The sequence below is a fragment of the Elgaria multicarinata genome, chromosome 14 (assembly GCF_023053635.1).
Source record: "Elgaria multicarinata webbii isolate HBS135686 ecotype San Diego chromosome 14, rElgMul1.1.pri, whole genome shotgun sequence".
NCBI classification, from domain to species: Eukaryota; Metazoa; Chordata; class Lepidosauria; order Squamata; family Anguidae; genus Elgaria; species Elgaria multicarinata.
Window position 1 is genome coordinate 13,995,134 of NC_086184.1, and position 14,747 is coordinate 14,009,880.

A 14,747-nucleotide genomic window follows, 5' to 3' on the forward strand; every position below is an offset into this window, starting at 1 on the left:
CCGTAGGTCATAAAATTGGCTGCTGTCCATAGGAAACAGTGCGGTGGAGAAAGGCAGAAGCTCACCCTCGTTCTCACTCAGTTATTATTTCGTGTGGGAAAACTCTTGATGCTGCTGGATGCAACCTGTGCTTTCCGGCTTTTTGAGATTTTAAAGCCTTTTTCTCAGTATGATGCAAATGAATATTTCTAAATGTTAAAAACTGCAAATGTGCTGCAAATGCACAAGCGATTATTGTTTCCCCCGTAGTACAGCAAAGGGAAGGAGGCTGTGGTTGAGAGTAATTTAATGACAGCCCTGCAATGTGGTGCAGCTTTATTACGTTTTACCTCTACGGTGACGTCTCTGCCAAACACACATCTGCGCGTCGTTTTACTCTACGGTCATGCTTCGCGTCGGACGTCTGCGCTTTGTTTTTATTGGTGGGTTTCCGGCTTCTGCTGTTCTCCCTCTGAGCCTATCAACGAGTGGCGGCGGCGCGTGCGCGTTTCATTCCGCGTGTGAAGGAGCAGAGTGTGAGCTGCTCCACGGCGACCAGCCGTGTTTTCATCTTTTCCGCTTCTGCAGGCAGGAGGGTTTGGCCGGCAAGATGGAGCGTAAGTGTTTACAGCGGGTTCGGATCTACTCGGGACCATTAACTCCCTACCTGTTCGTGTGGACATAGATCTTACCGTTTTTACTCCGGATTAATCAATCCGGATTAATCAATCCGGAGTGACTCTGGTTCTGGCCTCGCAGTCATTAAGGCTGCCCCCATTTACCTATTTGCGAAGTGGGGTGGACTTGCGTTTTTGCTCTTTAATACACACTAGCTCCTTGACTGCAAATTTATTAAGCCCCGCGATTAATCCGGAATGACTCCGAGGGCGGGCTAGCTTTAACTACTCTTTCACACGCAACGCACGCACCTCTGATTACGGGTACCGCAGAGTGGGTAAAGACTCCTAATTCGTGTCTGTCGATCTTATAAATGTAACGTTAAAAAAAGTAGATCCCTTCAAAGGGCAGACCCGAGGCAAACTAAGTTTGTGGGAGTGGGGAGAGAAATCAGATGATCTGAATTCAGACACAAGCAAAATATTTTGGGAAGGGATAGTGGACTCCCCCCACCCCCACCCATAGATTCTTCCAGGGGGGTGAGGAAAATGGATGCAAAGTGGCCCCACTCCACACACACAAAAACACCCCTTGTTTTCTTTCAGTTATCTATTCTTGCCCTTGGAAGTTTGCAAAACTAGAGTTGTTGTTTAAATACAATAGAAGGTTAACCTTTATATATATATATATATGTTGGGTTTTGGTGGCTGAATCTGTGATTTTGCAACTGTATCTACCTAATTCTATATATATTAAAGGTGAACTTATTCTCCGAGTGCTCATGCTTATGTAGCCCAAATGGGACCATCTGTACACAGGTATCAGCAGCCTTTGGTGGGTGTCCAAATTCGCAGAAGTATATATATATATATATAAAGTTTAGGGGGGGAAACAAAACTTAAGATTGTGGAACTTCCAAAAGAAACAACCCAATGAGGACTGAACATATTCAGTGACCAGAGAACATTGAATATCTGAGGGATGGGGGGAGTGGAAAACCTGGGAGGAAGGAGAATGGAATGGAATAGCCTAGAAAAGGGCACAAGAGGGTGGAACCCGAAACAGGAGCTCTCCTGTGCAAAAGCTGGAAAACCACCAAACAATACAAACACAAGAAGGGCCGTGCTGGAGCAAGAGTCCATCTAGTCCAGCATTCTGTTCACACAATGGCCAGTTTATTTATTGCATTTCTATAATGCCCAATAGCCGACCTGGGACCCACAAGCAGGACACGATGCAAAGCACCCTCCCACCCATGGTCCCCAGCAACTGGTGCAGTTGGGGAAAGGGAATGCCGTCATCTGAGAAACTCTTAAGGGCTCACAGGCCTGAAGTTCAACTCCCTCTTATTAGTGACAGTGGTCTTGTGTCGCATGACCGGGACCATAATCACAGCAATTTGTGTAAAAGGGTGCTGTCAGCTCAAGCAATGAGATTTGCTCTTTTGGGGGATTTTTTTTTTAAAAAAAATAGTTCTCATGTGCAAAAAACACACATTTCTGTTAGGAGCTGGCCATGCTGAAAAACAGATAATTTAAGATCTGCAATCAAATACAAATTCACGAGTTGGAGGGGGTTGTCATAATTTGGCATCAAAATATGTGGCATAAAGTGCAGGCTGGGGGCGGTATACTGTATTTCGTATGCAAATGGCTTAGATTTTTAGTCCACTCTGCTTTTGTAACATTATTATTATTATTATTATTATTATTATATTTATTTGTATCCCGCCTTTTGCCCAATGCTGGGCCTCAAGGCGGCCTTACAAAGTTTAAAATATACATGGGGGGGGGGGAGGGAAACAAAACCATAAACAATCAAAAAATACACAACAAAATTATAAGACATTAACATAGATGGAGGGCTGGATTATTCTCCAAAGGCCTGCTTGAACAAAAAAGCCATAGTGGGTTGTTTTGATCATGCGAACTAAGCCCTTAACTTCTGTCAGGATCTCTCATTTTTGCCTGGGGGCTGGAGAAATGCTTTCAGTGTAAGCTTGAACATTGCCTATTGCACTTGTTTTTGAACTTGGAGTCTGTGAACTTTTTGCTTGGACTCTTTTTGAAACAACATCCAATCTTTTGTATGGAAACCCATCTCTCTCTCTCTTCCAGATGTGTTATATAAACCGCTGCCACAACAAACAGCAACGCTCCTTAACATCCAGGTACTTTCTGTCTGCTGGAACAGTATATATGAAAGCAATAGATACAGGTGAATTGAAAGCATTTCTTCAGTGTGTACTTATCAGCAGAAGGTACAGAATGAAAGAGGTTATATATTAAAACAAAGTAGTAACAGCAGGATCCTATACCTGTCCGCTTGTGAATTCAGTGAGGTTTACTCCCAGGTAAGTGCATATAGGATTGAGCCTAAAAGACCTGACCTAAGAACCCTGCTGAATCAAACCTAAGGCATGCTGTTTCCCTCCTGATCACATTGAGACGTATTGATAGATTGATTTGATTTGTATGTTGCTTTTCTACCCAAAATCATTTTCAGCACTGCTGCAAACTTTGGGGTTCCCTCAAGCCTACTCCTATCCCCCTTTTGTGTGTGGTTTGGTGCTGTTTTAGCTACGGAAGGATTGGCACTCAGGAAATAGAAGTTCGGCTTTTAGTGTGAGAGTGTGTGAGTGCTGAATGAATCATGGATGTTCAGAACAAAAATAGAATAATATGGAAAAGTACATAGCTAAAGTACACAGGTCAGAAATGATGGGCAATGTCTCCAAGGTCAGGCATTTTAAGGTCTCCAAGGTCAGCCAAAATACAGGCAACGAGGACATTTTGGTGACTCTTGCCTAACCCTCGATTTAGTATTAGTGACTCTAGAAACTCATTTTTGCAGCCCCAAGGATCAAAGGAGGCTGAGGCCTTTGTAAAAGCATTTCTGAAGCGCAGCATGCCCCAGAAGAGCGATGAAATCATCCAAGACCACTTAACTCGAAAAGCTGTCGTCCTTGAACACTTCCATAAGAAGAGGAAGCGGCAGAAAAAGAAGAAAAAGAAAGGGTTCTCTGCCAAGCAGAGGAGAGACATGCGGCTTTTTGAGATTCAACCAGAACAGCAAAGGTAATTGAATAGGATTTGTCCCGTTTGGGTTGTGAAGGGCCAGGAGAGAGATTGGAAAAAATATTGTGGCGGCGGAGGGATTCCTGGCCTTTACATCTCTGATGTGCTTTCTGTAGAAATTTTTGAACTGGAATACTTTCCACTGTTTTTTTCTGATAGCCCAAAGTAGGTCATTGGTTCCATTGTCGTACTTCTCTAAAACTCAGGACGTTTTTCCTGATGTCCTGATGTTACTGGCTTCCTGTAACTTGAGCCCATTATTCCCTATCCTGCACTCTGTGATGATCGAGAAGAGATCCTGGCCCTCCTCTGTGTGACAGCCTTCCAAGGACTTGAAGAGTGCTATCACGTCTCCCCTCAGACTTCTGTTCTCATGTGAGAGGTTTCTTGCTTTGGGCTGGTTCATGGAGCCGAAAGAGGAGAGAGCTTATTTTTAAAAGTTTTGTGTTGACCACCCTGTCACTGGTTCACACGCTTGTGTCCTTATTGCGATAATTACAATATGAAGTGATGTGAGTGGTGATCCATCATGGCTCTAATGCCTCTGAGAACTTTGAACCAGCCTTATAATAATGTTATTGTTTTGTGTCTTCTTGTTTTGGTTTGTTTTTACTCCTTTGCAAACCATTTCAAGATTTGTTTTGCAGGGGAAGCGGTATATAAATATTGTTAATAATAATAACAACTTTCAGAATGCCTAGTTTTCCTGCCGATGCAGGGCTTCTCAGGTCAGTTATTCAGTTCACACATGCAACTGCCCTCAAGCATAGGGAAATTGGGCAGTGTACACATATGTGCGAACAAGCCCCTTGGCTTCCTGAAGTTAACAGTGGCCTTGTCTTTAAAAAAAAAAACTTGCCTAGTTGTTGATGACCAGAAATTGCATGCAATTCCAGGTCATCGGCATCCCTTCTCCACAGGGTAGTGGAAAAGGGACGGAGTGTTGCATCCCTCCTCGGCAAAGAAACATCGCGGCCTGCCCCAGGAGGGAGGGACTGAGCCTGCCGCCCCTCTTCTGCTAGCTCACAGCGGTCTAAGGAAAAAAAACGTTTTGCAAGCTAACCACTTTTGTGGGTTTATTTACAAGGCTGGTTATCACACAGTATTTAAGAAGTCATAGCCCCGGCCACTGTTTCGTACCTGGCTCCAGTTAACGGACCTCAGGATTCTAGTAGATGATGGTGATGTAGGTGTAGATCCTACAAAGCTGGTGTCTGCCTGCCCCTGCCCAACTCTGTATAAAATAGTTTCTCAGAATATTCCGAACACTAGATTACCCATTTAAAATTATTCTGGAATTCTCCTTGGCCGCTAGAGGGCATCTTGTTCTCTTTCTATTCTAAGGTGCCCCTGCTTCGAAGAATGATAACGTTTGCTTTGTCTAAAATAACTTAAAAGTGGTCTCAAGGAGTGCAGAGCTCTGGTGAAGGGCTAGCAAAGCAGTTAGAAAGGATGAGTCTTTAGTGTCAGGCAATGAACAGAGAAGTATTCTGCCCAGACCGCAGCTTGGAACTGGCTACCACGCATCCTAGCCAGTGACAATTACAGGTAGTTGTTTTGATCCAGCAGAGAAAAACATCCGACAGTATCGACTTAAATGTCGTGAAGTAGCGACTCAATGCGCTTGTGACATTTTAATTGGCCCTCCTTTTTATTTTAACCAGGGACGATTAAAGCCAATTGTGTGTCTTTGTGTTTACAGTCTTAAAATTTCTGGAAATTCTGATGCTGTAGGGGGAACGTGTATGTTGCTCTTGTATTTCCGGGGACGGGGATTGAAGAGCTTTGAAAAATGATTCAAAATGCCCCGTACTAGAATGTGACTAGGTTGTTTGTACAGGTCTGCATCCTTTTCATAGGGACACAGGAAGCTGCCTTATAGTGAGTCAGACCATGGGTCCATCTAGCCCGGTATTGTCGACACTGACTGGCAGCAGCTCTCCATGGTTTCAGACGGAATCCTTTTCCTCGCCCTACCTGGAGAGGCCGGGAATCGAACCTGGCACCTTCTGCATGCAAAGCGTTTGCTCTGTCACGCTGAGCTAAGGCCCCTCCCATGGTATAACTCAAAGTGTAACTTACTTTCAGGGGAACTCAGCTTTCAATATTCTGTGCAAAGGGGGTTCTCTGTGGAATGTAATACTTCCACAGAAGTCGTTCAAGCAGGGATAGACACCCGTGCCCCATACACCATTCACCAGACACCCACCCCCCGCTACTTACATGCCCCTGGATGAGCCACCAGGCAGTCTGAGGGCACCCAGCGAGCAGCACCCAACTGACTGACCCTCAGCGAGCCGCCATCTTGCGTGAAAATGGCGGCTCGTTATTTTATGTAAAGTCCTTTTACGCAAATGGTGGCCGCCAAGTGGCCATTTACACAAGATTACCGGTGTGAATGTACTGTCCAGGATGTCCTATCTATTATGACTTCTGGCTTTGATCAAGGCTCTCGTGCCGAGGGCTCTCCAGCCCTGCTATCAAAAATCCTTTAATTAGCGGGATTGAAGTTCAATCTCCGGGAGAACAAGAGCTATACCACTGAGCCATGATTCCTCCCCTTAGATTTAGACAGCTAATAAAAAAGGCTAAGGAGACACACAGCCTGAAAGTCCAGTAAAAATTGAAAGCCAGCTATAGCAATAATGAACGGTGCCTTAAACTTGATGGAAAATCCAATTTTAAGACCTGAGCCAGAAAGAGCAGAAAGTCCCATCTTTGCTGCTACTTTTGGGGGGACATGCTGCTTGTACAGTAGCAGCCACACTAAAATCTTAGAATTTTCCAGTGGTTGTGTTCACACAGCATAACAGCCCAGCTACACTAACAAACCATGGTTTGTTAACGTGGACAACCGGCAGTTCACAATCCATGGTTTAGTGGCAACCTGTACTCAACCCATATTCATCCTAGAGTGTGGGTTGTTGTGTTGTGTGAACCTTGTCATTGGACTTGTTCACATGATTTTAATTCCTGGTGTGTGCCAGATGCCATTTCCCAATTGCCTGCCTGGGTGTGGTTTATCGTGCTGTCTGAACCCAGGTGGTGTGGCTTGCTTGAGGGAGAAACAACCCTCAAATAACCCATGGCCTGTTGTTAGGTTATTTGAGATTTACCTGGGTTTGGACAACAAGACAAGCCACACCCATGCGGGTAATTAAGGAAATGTGCCCAGCACATGCCAGGGATTAAAACAAGCCACCATGACTTATTTAAGCCACAGTGGGTTGTTTTGATCATGCGAACTAAGCCCTTAACTTCTGTCAGGATCTCTCACTTTTGCCTGGGGGCTGGAGAAATGCTTTCAGTGTAAGCCTGAACATTGCCTATACAAACAATGAGATGCATCACTCTGGGATTTTATTATTGTGTTTTTATCTCTCTGGCGATAACATTCTGTTTGTAAAACAGTTAAATCAGAAGGGAAAATGTTTCTTATCCTAAGCAGAATACGCTTAATAGATGCTTTGAAATATTGCTGCTCCTGGAGAATAAAAATCTTGTGACTTGTTCTATAGGTATGAGATATTTGTACCATTGCATGAACTATGGAAACAGTACATCAGAGACCTCTGCAATGGACTCAGGCCGGAGGCGTAAGTTCATTCAACTTAAGTAATTGTCAGATCACTTTTTGCAAATACGGTGGCGAGAGAGGCCATTCCTCAGAAAGTCAGGATATTCCTCGTGAGAGGAGAGCCTTCCGTTAGAGCCAAAGTAGTAGTAATTTATTAATGCTTAGGCCATAGGCCATTCGCATACAGAATAGATACACTATGAAGAAACAACAATATAAAAGTACTACATATAATCACAAAGGGAATTCTCTTTCCAGGCTGTACTACTTCAGATTGTAGGTTTATTTGTAGGGATTGGTTTATTTTTAATATACAGCCATGGGAAACCTGACCCACATGATTTTTCTCAGTATTCCCTTTGCCTCAAAAAGCCTGTTCTTTGGGGGTAATGCAGAAGTTATCAAATAAGCCTGTCTTGCGTTTAATCTCTGTACAGCACTTAGTAAATGTTAGGTGCTTTATAAATGATGATCAGTAATAAGGATAAAAGAAAACCATGAAAGCATTGCTTTCTCCTGGAGGTCAACGCTTAAAGAGGGTAGGGCTGGGATGTTGGGAGAATGTGAATGTCCTGATCTGCAACCTCAGTTTGGTACAAGAATTTTTAGAGAATGTGAGTATTAGCTCTTCTTTGACAGCTTCTAGATAGCCCTCCTTAAGCATGGTTCAATAGAAGTGTCTGTGCTTTAAAATAATAAACGTGTAGAATCCTGTACAGATGCTTGATGTGAGAATCCTATCAATTGCGCCATCGCCACTTGGAGGCTTCTGAGTTTTCTATGCCCTACCGGACTGAAGCCAGCAAGGCGAGAGGAGCCGCGGAGGTGATCTTTTTCTCCTCATCCTCTGTCCTTGATTTTCACTAGAGAGCCTTTTCAGACCATCTACCAAGGGACCATCAGAGGGAGAGGGAAGGACCGTCAGAGGGAGAGGGAAGGAGGCTGGAGGAAGCTCAGGATATCTCATACCCTGGCCTCCTCTCCCCACCCACTGGAATGCCCTCTTTCCTCCTCCTTCAAGGTTGCCTTTACAACCTTGGAAAGGCAGCCAGCACTCAGTGCTGGTTGTTTTGTGGGGGGGGGGGGATCTAGGGTTGGCTCTCCCGATTCCCCCTTCCAAGGTCAGAATGCTGTCTCCGACTTCAGAAACGTTTAAATTCTCTTCACAGTGTCGTCTTGACATATTAATTTTGATTTATTTTTTTTAATCCGTTGAAGAATTTTAATGTGTGTGTGTTTCTGGGTTTTTATCAGACAGCCACAGATGATTCAGGCCAAATTGCTAAAGGCTGATTTTCATGGAGCTCTTGTTACAGGTATTCCTTCTCCATTCCTATGCATGAACGTTTTTTTTATCTAGACTTGACCTGTCACAAAGGTTGAAAGTAGGGTGTGGCCTGATTCATTTAATTTTGGTTGATTGTGTGAATTTTCACTGATCAGTCAGCCAAGTGATTGATTGGCAAAACGTTTTCTTTTCGTTTGCATGTGACAAACGAACAAAAAACGTATGCTTTGTTTTTAGATGATACATGTACATATCACACACAAGAGAGAAAGCCTCTTCTAGTGTGGCATTTCCCATCTGTAGTTTTCATAAGTTCTGGTATTAAAATAATTAGTCTACTATGCATTAAGTTCTTGTATGAAAAGAATTAACCTATTACCTATGCAGCCAATCTATGTCACAGTTCAAATGTAACTGTTTTGGGCTGATAAGCCCGGTGCCTGCCTCCCTCCCTCCCCTCCTCCCTCATATACCTGGCTTTAGAGCTTATATCACTCTTTCTTATAGACTCATAGAATAGTAGAGTTGGAAGGGGCCTATAAGGCCATCGAGTCCAACCCCCTGCTCAATGCAGGAATCCACTCTAAAGTATCCCTAACAGATGGTTGTCCAGCTGCCTCTTGAAGGCCTCTAGTGTGGGAGAGCCCACAACCTCCCTAGGTAACTGGTTCCATTGTCGTACTGCTCTAACAGTCAGGGAGTTTTTCCTGATGTCCAGCCCGTTATTCCATGTCCTGCACTCTGGGATGATCAAGAAGAGATCCTGGCCCTCCTCTGTGTGACAACCTTTTAAGTATTTGGAGAGTGTTATCATGTGTCCCCTCAATCTTCTCTTCTCCAGGCTAAACATGCCCAGTTCTTTCAGTCTCTCTTCATAGGGCTTTGTTTCCAGACCCCTGATCATCCTGGTTGCCCTCCTCTGAACACGCTCCAGCTTGTCTGCATCCTTCTTGAAGTGTGGTGCCCAGAACTGGACACAGTACTCTGGATGAGGCCTAACCAGGGCCGAAGAGAGAGGAACCAGTACCTCACGCGATTTGGAAACTGTACTTAATGTAGTCCAAAATAGCATTTGCCTTTCTTGCAGCCATATCGCACTGTTGGCTCATACTCAGCTTGTGATCTACAACAATTCCAAGATCTTTCTCGTTTGTAGTATTGCTGAGTCAAGTATCCCCCATCATGTAACTGTGTATTTGGTTTCTATTTCCTAGAAGTAGAACTTGGCATTTATCCCTATTAAATCACTATATCTCATAACACCTAAACTGGGAAACTGTGGTTTAATCAGACAGCCACAGATGATTCAGGTGGTGCTAAGATCTAAAAATGCATATTTGCTGATTTTTAGAACTGAAAGACTGGGCGGTATCCAACAGTGTCATTCCACAAACTCAGATAGCGCTAGCCGATCTCTGCTGAATCTTTCCATTGAACAAGCACTTGCTCATTATGCTTGAGCAACCGTAGCTCTAGTTGGCTCCTGGCCTTGCGCATCGTTTGGAACCTAGTTTTACGCTAGCCCAATGTCATTTGCACTGGCGGAATGACACTGGTGGATACTGCCTTAAAAACTTTGGAAAAATAAAGCCTTCGGCTGGCACAGAAAAGACCACAACATGGGCTCCAGGTGAACCTCTCTGGGGATGTCGTTCCACAACCAGGATGCCACTATGCAAGTATGCAATTGTGTTCTACCCAGCCGGGTAGATCATTGCAATGTTTCAGGCTAAAACTGAATCCCCTAACTTCCCCTAACAGTGATGTGGTTTTTGTTTTTTATAGTGACAAAATCTAAATGTCCCTCCTACGTTGGTATCACAGGCATCATCCTACAGGAAATGAAACACGTTTTCAAAATTATCACAAAAGAAGACAAGCTGAAAGGTATGTATGGGACACATCTTACCCTCACTTGTTTCATTCTTGGGTCACGCCGAATTACCCAATGAATCATGGCTCCTTTTTCAGTGATAGCTGCCGGTTAAGAGCTGCTGAGTCTTTTTTTTTTTTAATGAAACTAGTAAATAGCCATTTAAATGATGTTTTCATTGGTATGCATAGTATGAAGACCAAGGTATCACAGTACCTAAAATAGACCAAGGAGTTGTACCCAAAGGGAACCTCTGGATACAACCCAAAGTTTAATACTGCCTGATGGCCTCTCAGTACAACAGTACTGAGAATGTTGTTGAACATTCCTTGCACTCCTGCGATTGCCTGTCCTATTTCCTCTTGATGTCACAGTGGCCAGTGTGGCCAACATTGGCTTATGTGTGCTGATTTGAAGGTGTCTTCTCAATCTGGGCCGGCAACTGTCTAATGCTTATGGGTTTTGAACTCTGTGTGAAATTGAACCCTAGTCTTTGTGGGCTTTTGTTTCAGTGACCGTAGCACCTTCCAATGAAAAAAAGACTATGCTCCTAAATATATTACTTGGAAGAATTGTGTTAAAACTTGGAACGAAGTCCCATATTGTTATAATTACAAGTGGGCCTTCGCTGTAATAGCACCCACCATCTGGAGAACCCTCCCTCGCGCAGTTCAGGAATTAGAAAATGTTTTCACACAGGCTTTCCTTGGCCTGTAACTGCTGCTGGGTTTATTTTGGTTTCATGTGGTATTTTTAGACGTTTAAGGCTTTATTTTGTGATTTGATCTGTTGTATTTTATGGTTTTAATCGTGAACTGCCCAGAGAGCATTGCCAATTGGGCAGTATAAAAATGTAATAAATAACATAAAAATAAATAAAGTCCCTACTGCAAACTATGTCTAACTACATCTAATAGAAATAATCCTTATTCTTCGCCTCTTTACTGCTGTCTCTATTTCCCTCCCTGTTTTCTGTAGTGCTTTATTTCTTGATTGTAATCTCCTTGAGGCAGAGAGCTATCCTCTCATTCATCATGTATAAGGAAGGTGCTATATAACTAATATTTCCTCACAAGACTTTGTGGGTTGGATCCAAATTTAATCATACTTCAAGGAGACGCATGGGAATTAAGTTAGTCAAGACTCATTTGAGTAGGGTGACCATATGAAAAGGAGGACAGGGCTCCTGTATCTTTAACAGTTGCATAGAAAACGAAATTTCAGTTGTCATTTGTATGTATGGAGAACGTGGTGAAATTACCTCTTCATCACAACAGTTAAAGCTGCAGGATCTATACTGGAGTGACCAGATTTAAAAGAGGGCAGGGCACCTGCAGCTTTAACTGGTGTGATGAAGAGGAGATTTCCCCAGGCTCCCCATATATACAAATGACACCTGCTGAAATTCCCTTTTCAATACAACTGTTAAAGATACAGGAGCCCTGTCCTCCTTTTCATATGGTCACCCAACATTTGAGTCCCACTCATTTCAGTAGGATTACTCTGATTAAATCTGGATCCTACCCATTATATACTCTAATAAGCAGCTGCTACGTTTTTCCCTCTTGGCTTCTCTTTCAGTTATTCCGAAGCTGAACAATGTCTTCAGCATGGAGGTCGATGGCTTCGTTTCTTATATCTATGGCAGCAGAATCCAATTCCGTGCCAGTGAGCGTTCGGCCAAGAAGTTCAAAGGAAGAGGAACGATGGATCTTTAACTCTTCTAGAAACTCAGAAAGTGATGTGTGTTTTCCAAGAGATGGGAAATACGCATAGCAACACATAAGAAACTGAGACTTAAAACAGAGTTGTGCATACCAGAAGGAAACCCCCATGCTGTGTTAAATGAGACCTATCTGAAATATGTCCCTCCTAGCATACATGCATGCTCCTGTCTACTTCAAACTTCCGCTTTGGTACTTTGTAAATTATCTCAGTTTTGTTAAACTTGTTATATAAAATTATTCCTTTCTAGAGTACTGTCGGTCAGTCTTTCTCTTAATAGTTTTTTCAAAAATATCTCTGGGCCATTAAGATTAAGAGTTTCACAGTAGTAAAATATATTCGGATTGCATATTCATGTGACTGTTTCATAGACTTCCCTAGATAGCAACAAATCAAAAGTCTTTACAATAGGAAAGCAGGACTTTGTGACACTGGCTTGTTGTGGGAGAGACAAGCCAGAATTCCCAGAAAGACAGAAGTCTTTTTTATAAAATATCTGGCTTAATAATGGTCTGCAAACTGGACCAATAATGTCAATGAGGAAGTTAGGGACAACTCTGTGTTGTTGACTGGTGGCTTTGATTGGTATTCTTTCCCACCACTGCTAACAAAGCTGTAGTCCTTTTTCAGGGGATAAAGGCAGTGCTGTTTTCTCCAGTTTTGCCATATGCTGGCCGCGTTCAGACGACATTGTTAACCACTCTGGTTAAGCAGCAGGGTTAACCAGGTGCCTCCGCTAAGCACATTGTGGTTGGCTTCACTAACCCTGTTCTGCAGCAGGGTTAGCAGTACTGACTTTGGCTTAAGGTGTCTTATGCGATGAAGCTGTGGTTAAGGGGCCGAAATCATAGAGCTAGCGGTATAGAGCGGCCTAAACAGCCTAAATCGCGCAACTGACGGCTCTCTTAGCGCAAGAGCTGATGGGATACGGGGCGGAGCATTTGGAGGACTCAGGTGCTCATCTAACTGCTTTGTGGTTAGTGTGTGGTTAAGGAAAACGGGAACCAGACAGGGTTAACGGTGTCATGTGCGAGTGTACAGCCTGTGGTTAGTGCTAACCACAGAGAAGCATGGTTAAGTTAACCACAGAGCCCTCAGTGTCATCTGAACGGGTTCAGTAACTGCTGTAGATGAGTGGATATTACACAACGGATGCTCTATGAAATGCACTTGCCTGAGGCCTTTGCTTTAGCTCCTGGTGATATCACTGAAGCTGAATGAGCAAAAGATGTAATAATACAAAACGATAGGTCACCAGTTGAAGAAAAAAAAACAGTTCTAGGACTTACAGAAGAGCAGCCTTGCTGAAGGCCTATTTAGTCCAATACCTGTTTTCCACGGGGGCCACTCAGGTGCTACTCTGAGGCATGTTGCCTCTGATTCTAGGGAAAGCAGAGTGCCATCATGACTAGTAGCCATTGATAGCCTCATCCTCCACTTATTTGCCTAATCATAATCAGTGGTGTAATGGTGAAATTTGAAGTGCAGGTGCTCATCATGAAAGTCTCCATAGCCACATGTCCAAAGAGAGTCCAAAAATGTGGGTGGTTGTGGGGATCCATATCAACAAACCAGTTTTAGCAGTTTTCATCTGTTAGGAGCAAGCCTTAATTGCCCATTGGCTTAAGATCCATTAAAGCTAATGGGCCTTAACTGACCAGTCAAGATTAAGTCACCCCAAAAGACAACCTCCCTGCAAGAAGAAAATTAGCACAGCAAGGAACAGGCTGAGCTGCTACCTTTCTCCCTCCTGTACTAGTTTTGGGGTGATTTTTTTCAAGCATTGGGGGGGAAATGGTACCACAATCCATCCTGCACTTGTGGGCATCGGTAGAGACTGCATTGTGTGTGGGAAATGTAAACTTGGCACCTGATGAATGTACAGAAGCACAACAGTGCCTTGCATAAGTATTCCCCTTCCTTTGACTTGTCATATTTTGTGTTACAACTTGGAATTAAAATGGAGTTAATTGGCATGTTTACCATTTGATTTGCACAACGTGCTTAATACCTGGAAGGTGCAAAATATTTTTATTGTGGCACAAAAGTGAAGTCAACAAAAACAAACAAGATATCCCAAACTACTCTTGTAGTTTGCAACGATGCATGCAACGATGATGCATTCTTAGATGTTTCCTTTCCCCCCTCCTAGTTTGGGTTACTTCAAGTAGGACAGAACACTGATAAGTAAAAAAAAAATCATAATTTGAGAAAGTTTTGTGGGGAAAGGGGGCTGGAAGAGGAATCATAGAATAGTAGAGTTGGAAAGGGCCTTTAAGGCCATCGAGATCATTCCTGCTCAATGCAGGAATCCACCTTAAAGCATACCTGACAGATAGCTGTCCAGCTGCCTCTTGAAGGCCTCTAGTGTAGGTCATTGGTTCCATTGTTGTACTGCTCTAATACCCAGGACGTTTTTCCTGATGTCCCGCCAGAATCTGGCTTCCTGTAACTTGAGCCCATTATTCAGTTCTCCCTGCTGATCCAACTTCAATGCACTTCACATTGTATTTTCACAGACATACACTCCCACATATTGCTGAATAGGATCCCTCCCTGCTTCTAGCGCATTCCTTAACTACACTTTGAAAATTATACATTGAATAGGCA

At 43.4% G+C, this 14,747-nt stretch overlaps 1 protein-coding gene across 1 annotated transcript; it reads left to right on the forward strand.

Moving 5' to 3' along the window:
- The first annotated feature begins 519 nt into the window (after positions 1-519).
- POP4 (POP4 homolog, ribonuclease P/MRP subunit) lies at positions 520-12,384 on the forward strand. The gene is made up of 7 exons (XM_063141343.1): positions 520-596; positions 2,715-2,767; positions 3,451-3,674; positions 7,193-7,270; positions 8,506-8,567; positions 10,325-10,426; positions 11,994-12,384. Exons 1-7 carry the CDS (start codon positions 590-592, stop codon positions 12,128-12,130), a joined length of 663 nt encoding a protein of 220 aa, XP_062997413.1. The 5' UTR covers positions 520-589; the 3' UTR covers positions 12,131-12,384.
- The last annotated feature ends 2,363 nt before the right edge of the window (positions 12,385-14,747 follow it).

What these genes read in the sequence shown, in the direction of transcription:
- POP4 (XM_063141343.1), top strand. An exon ending in CAACGCTCCTTAACATCCAG is followed by an intron (nt 2,768 to 3,450) that starts GTACTTTCTGTC and finishes TCATTTTTGCAG; the next exon opens with CCCCAAGGATCAAAGGAGGC. An exon ending in AAAAGAAGACAAGCTGAAAG is followed by an intron (nt 10,427 to 11,993) that starts GTATGTATGGGA and finishes CTTCTCTTTCAG; the next exon opens with TTATTCCGAAGCTGAACAAT.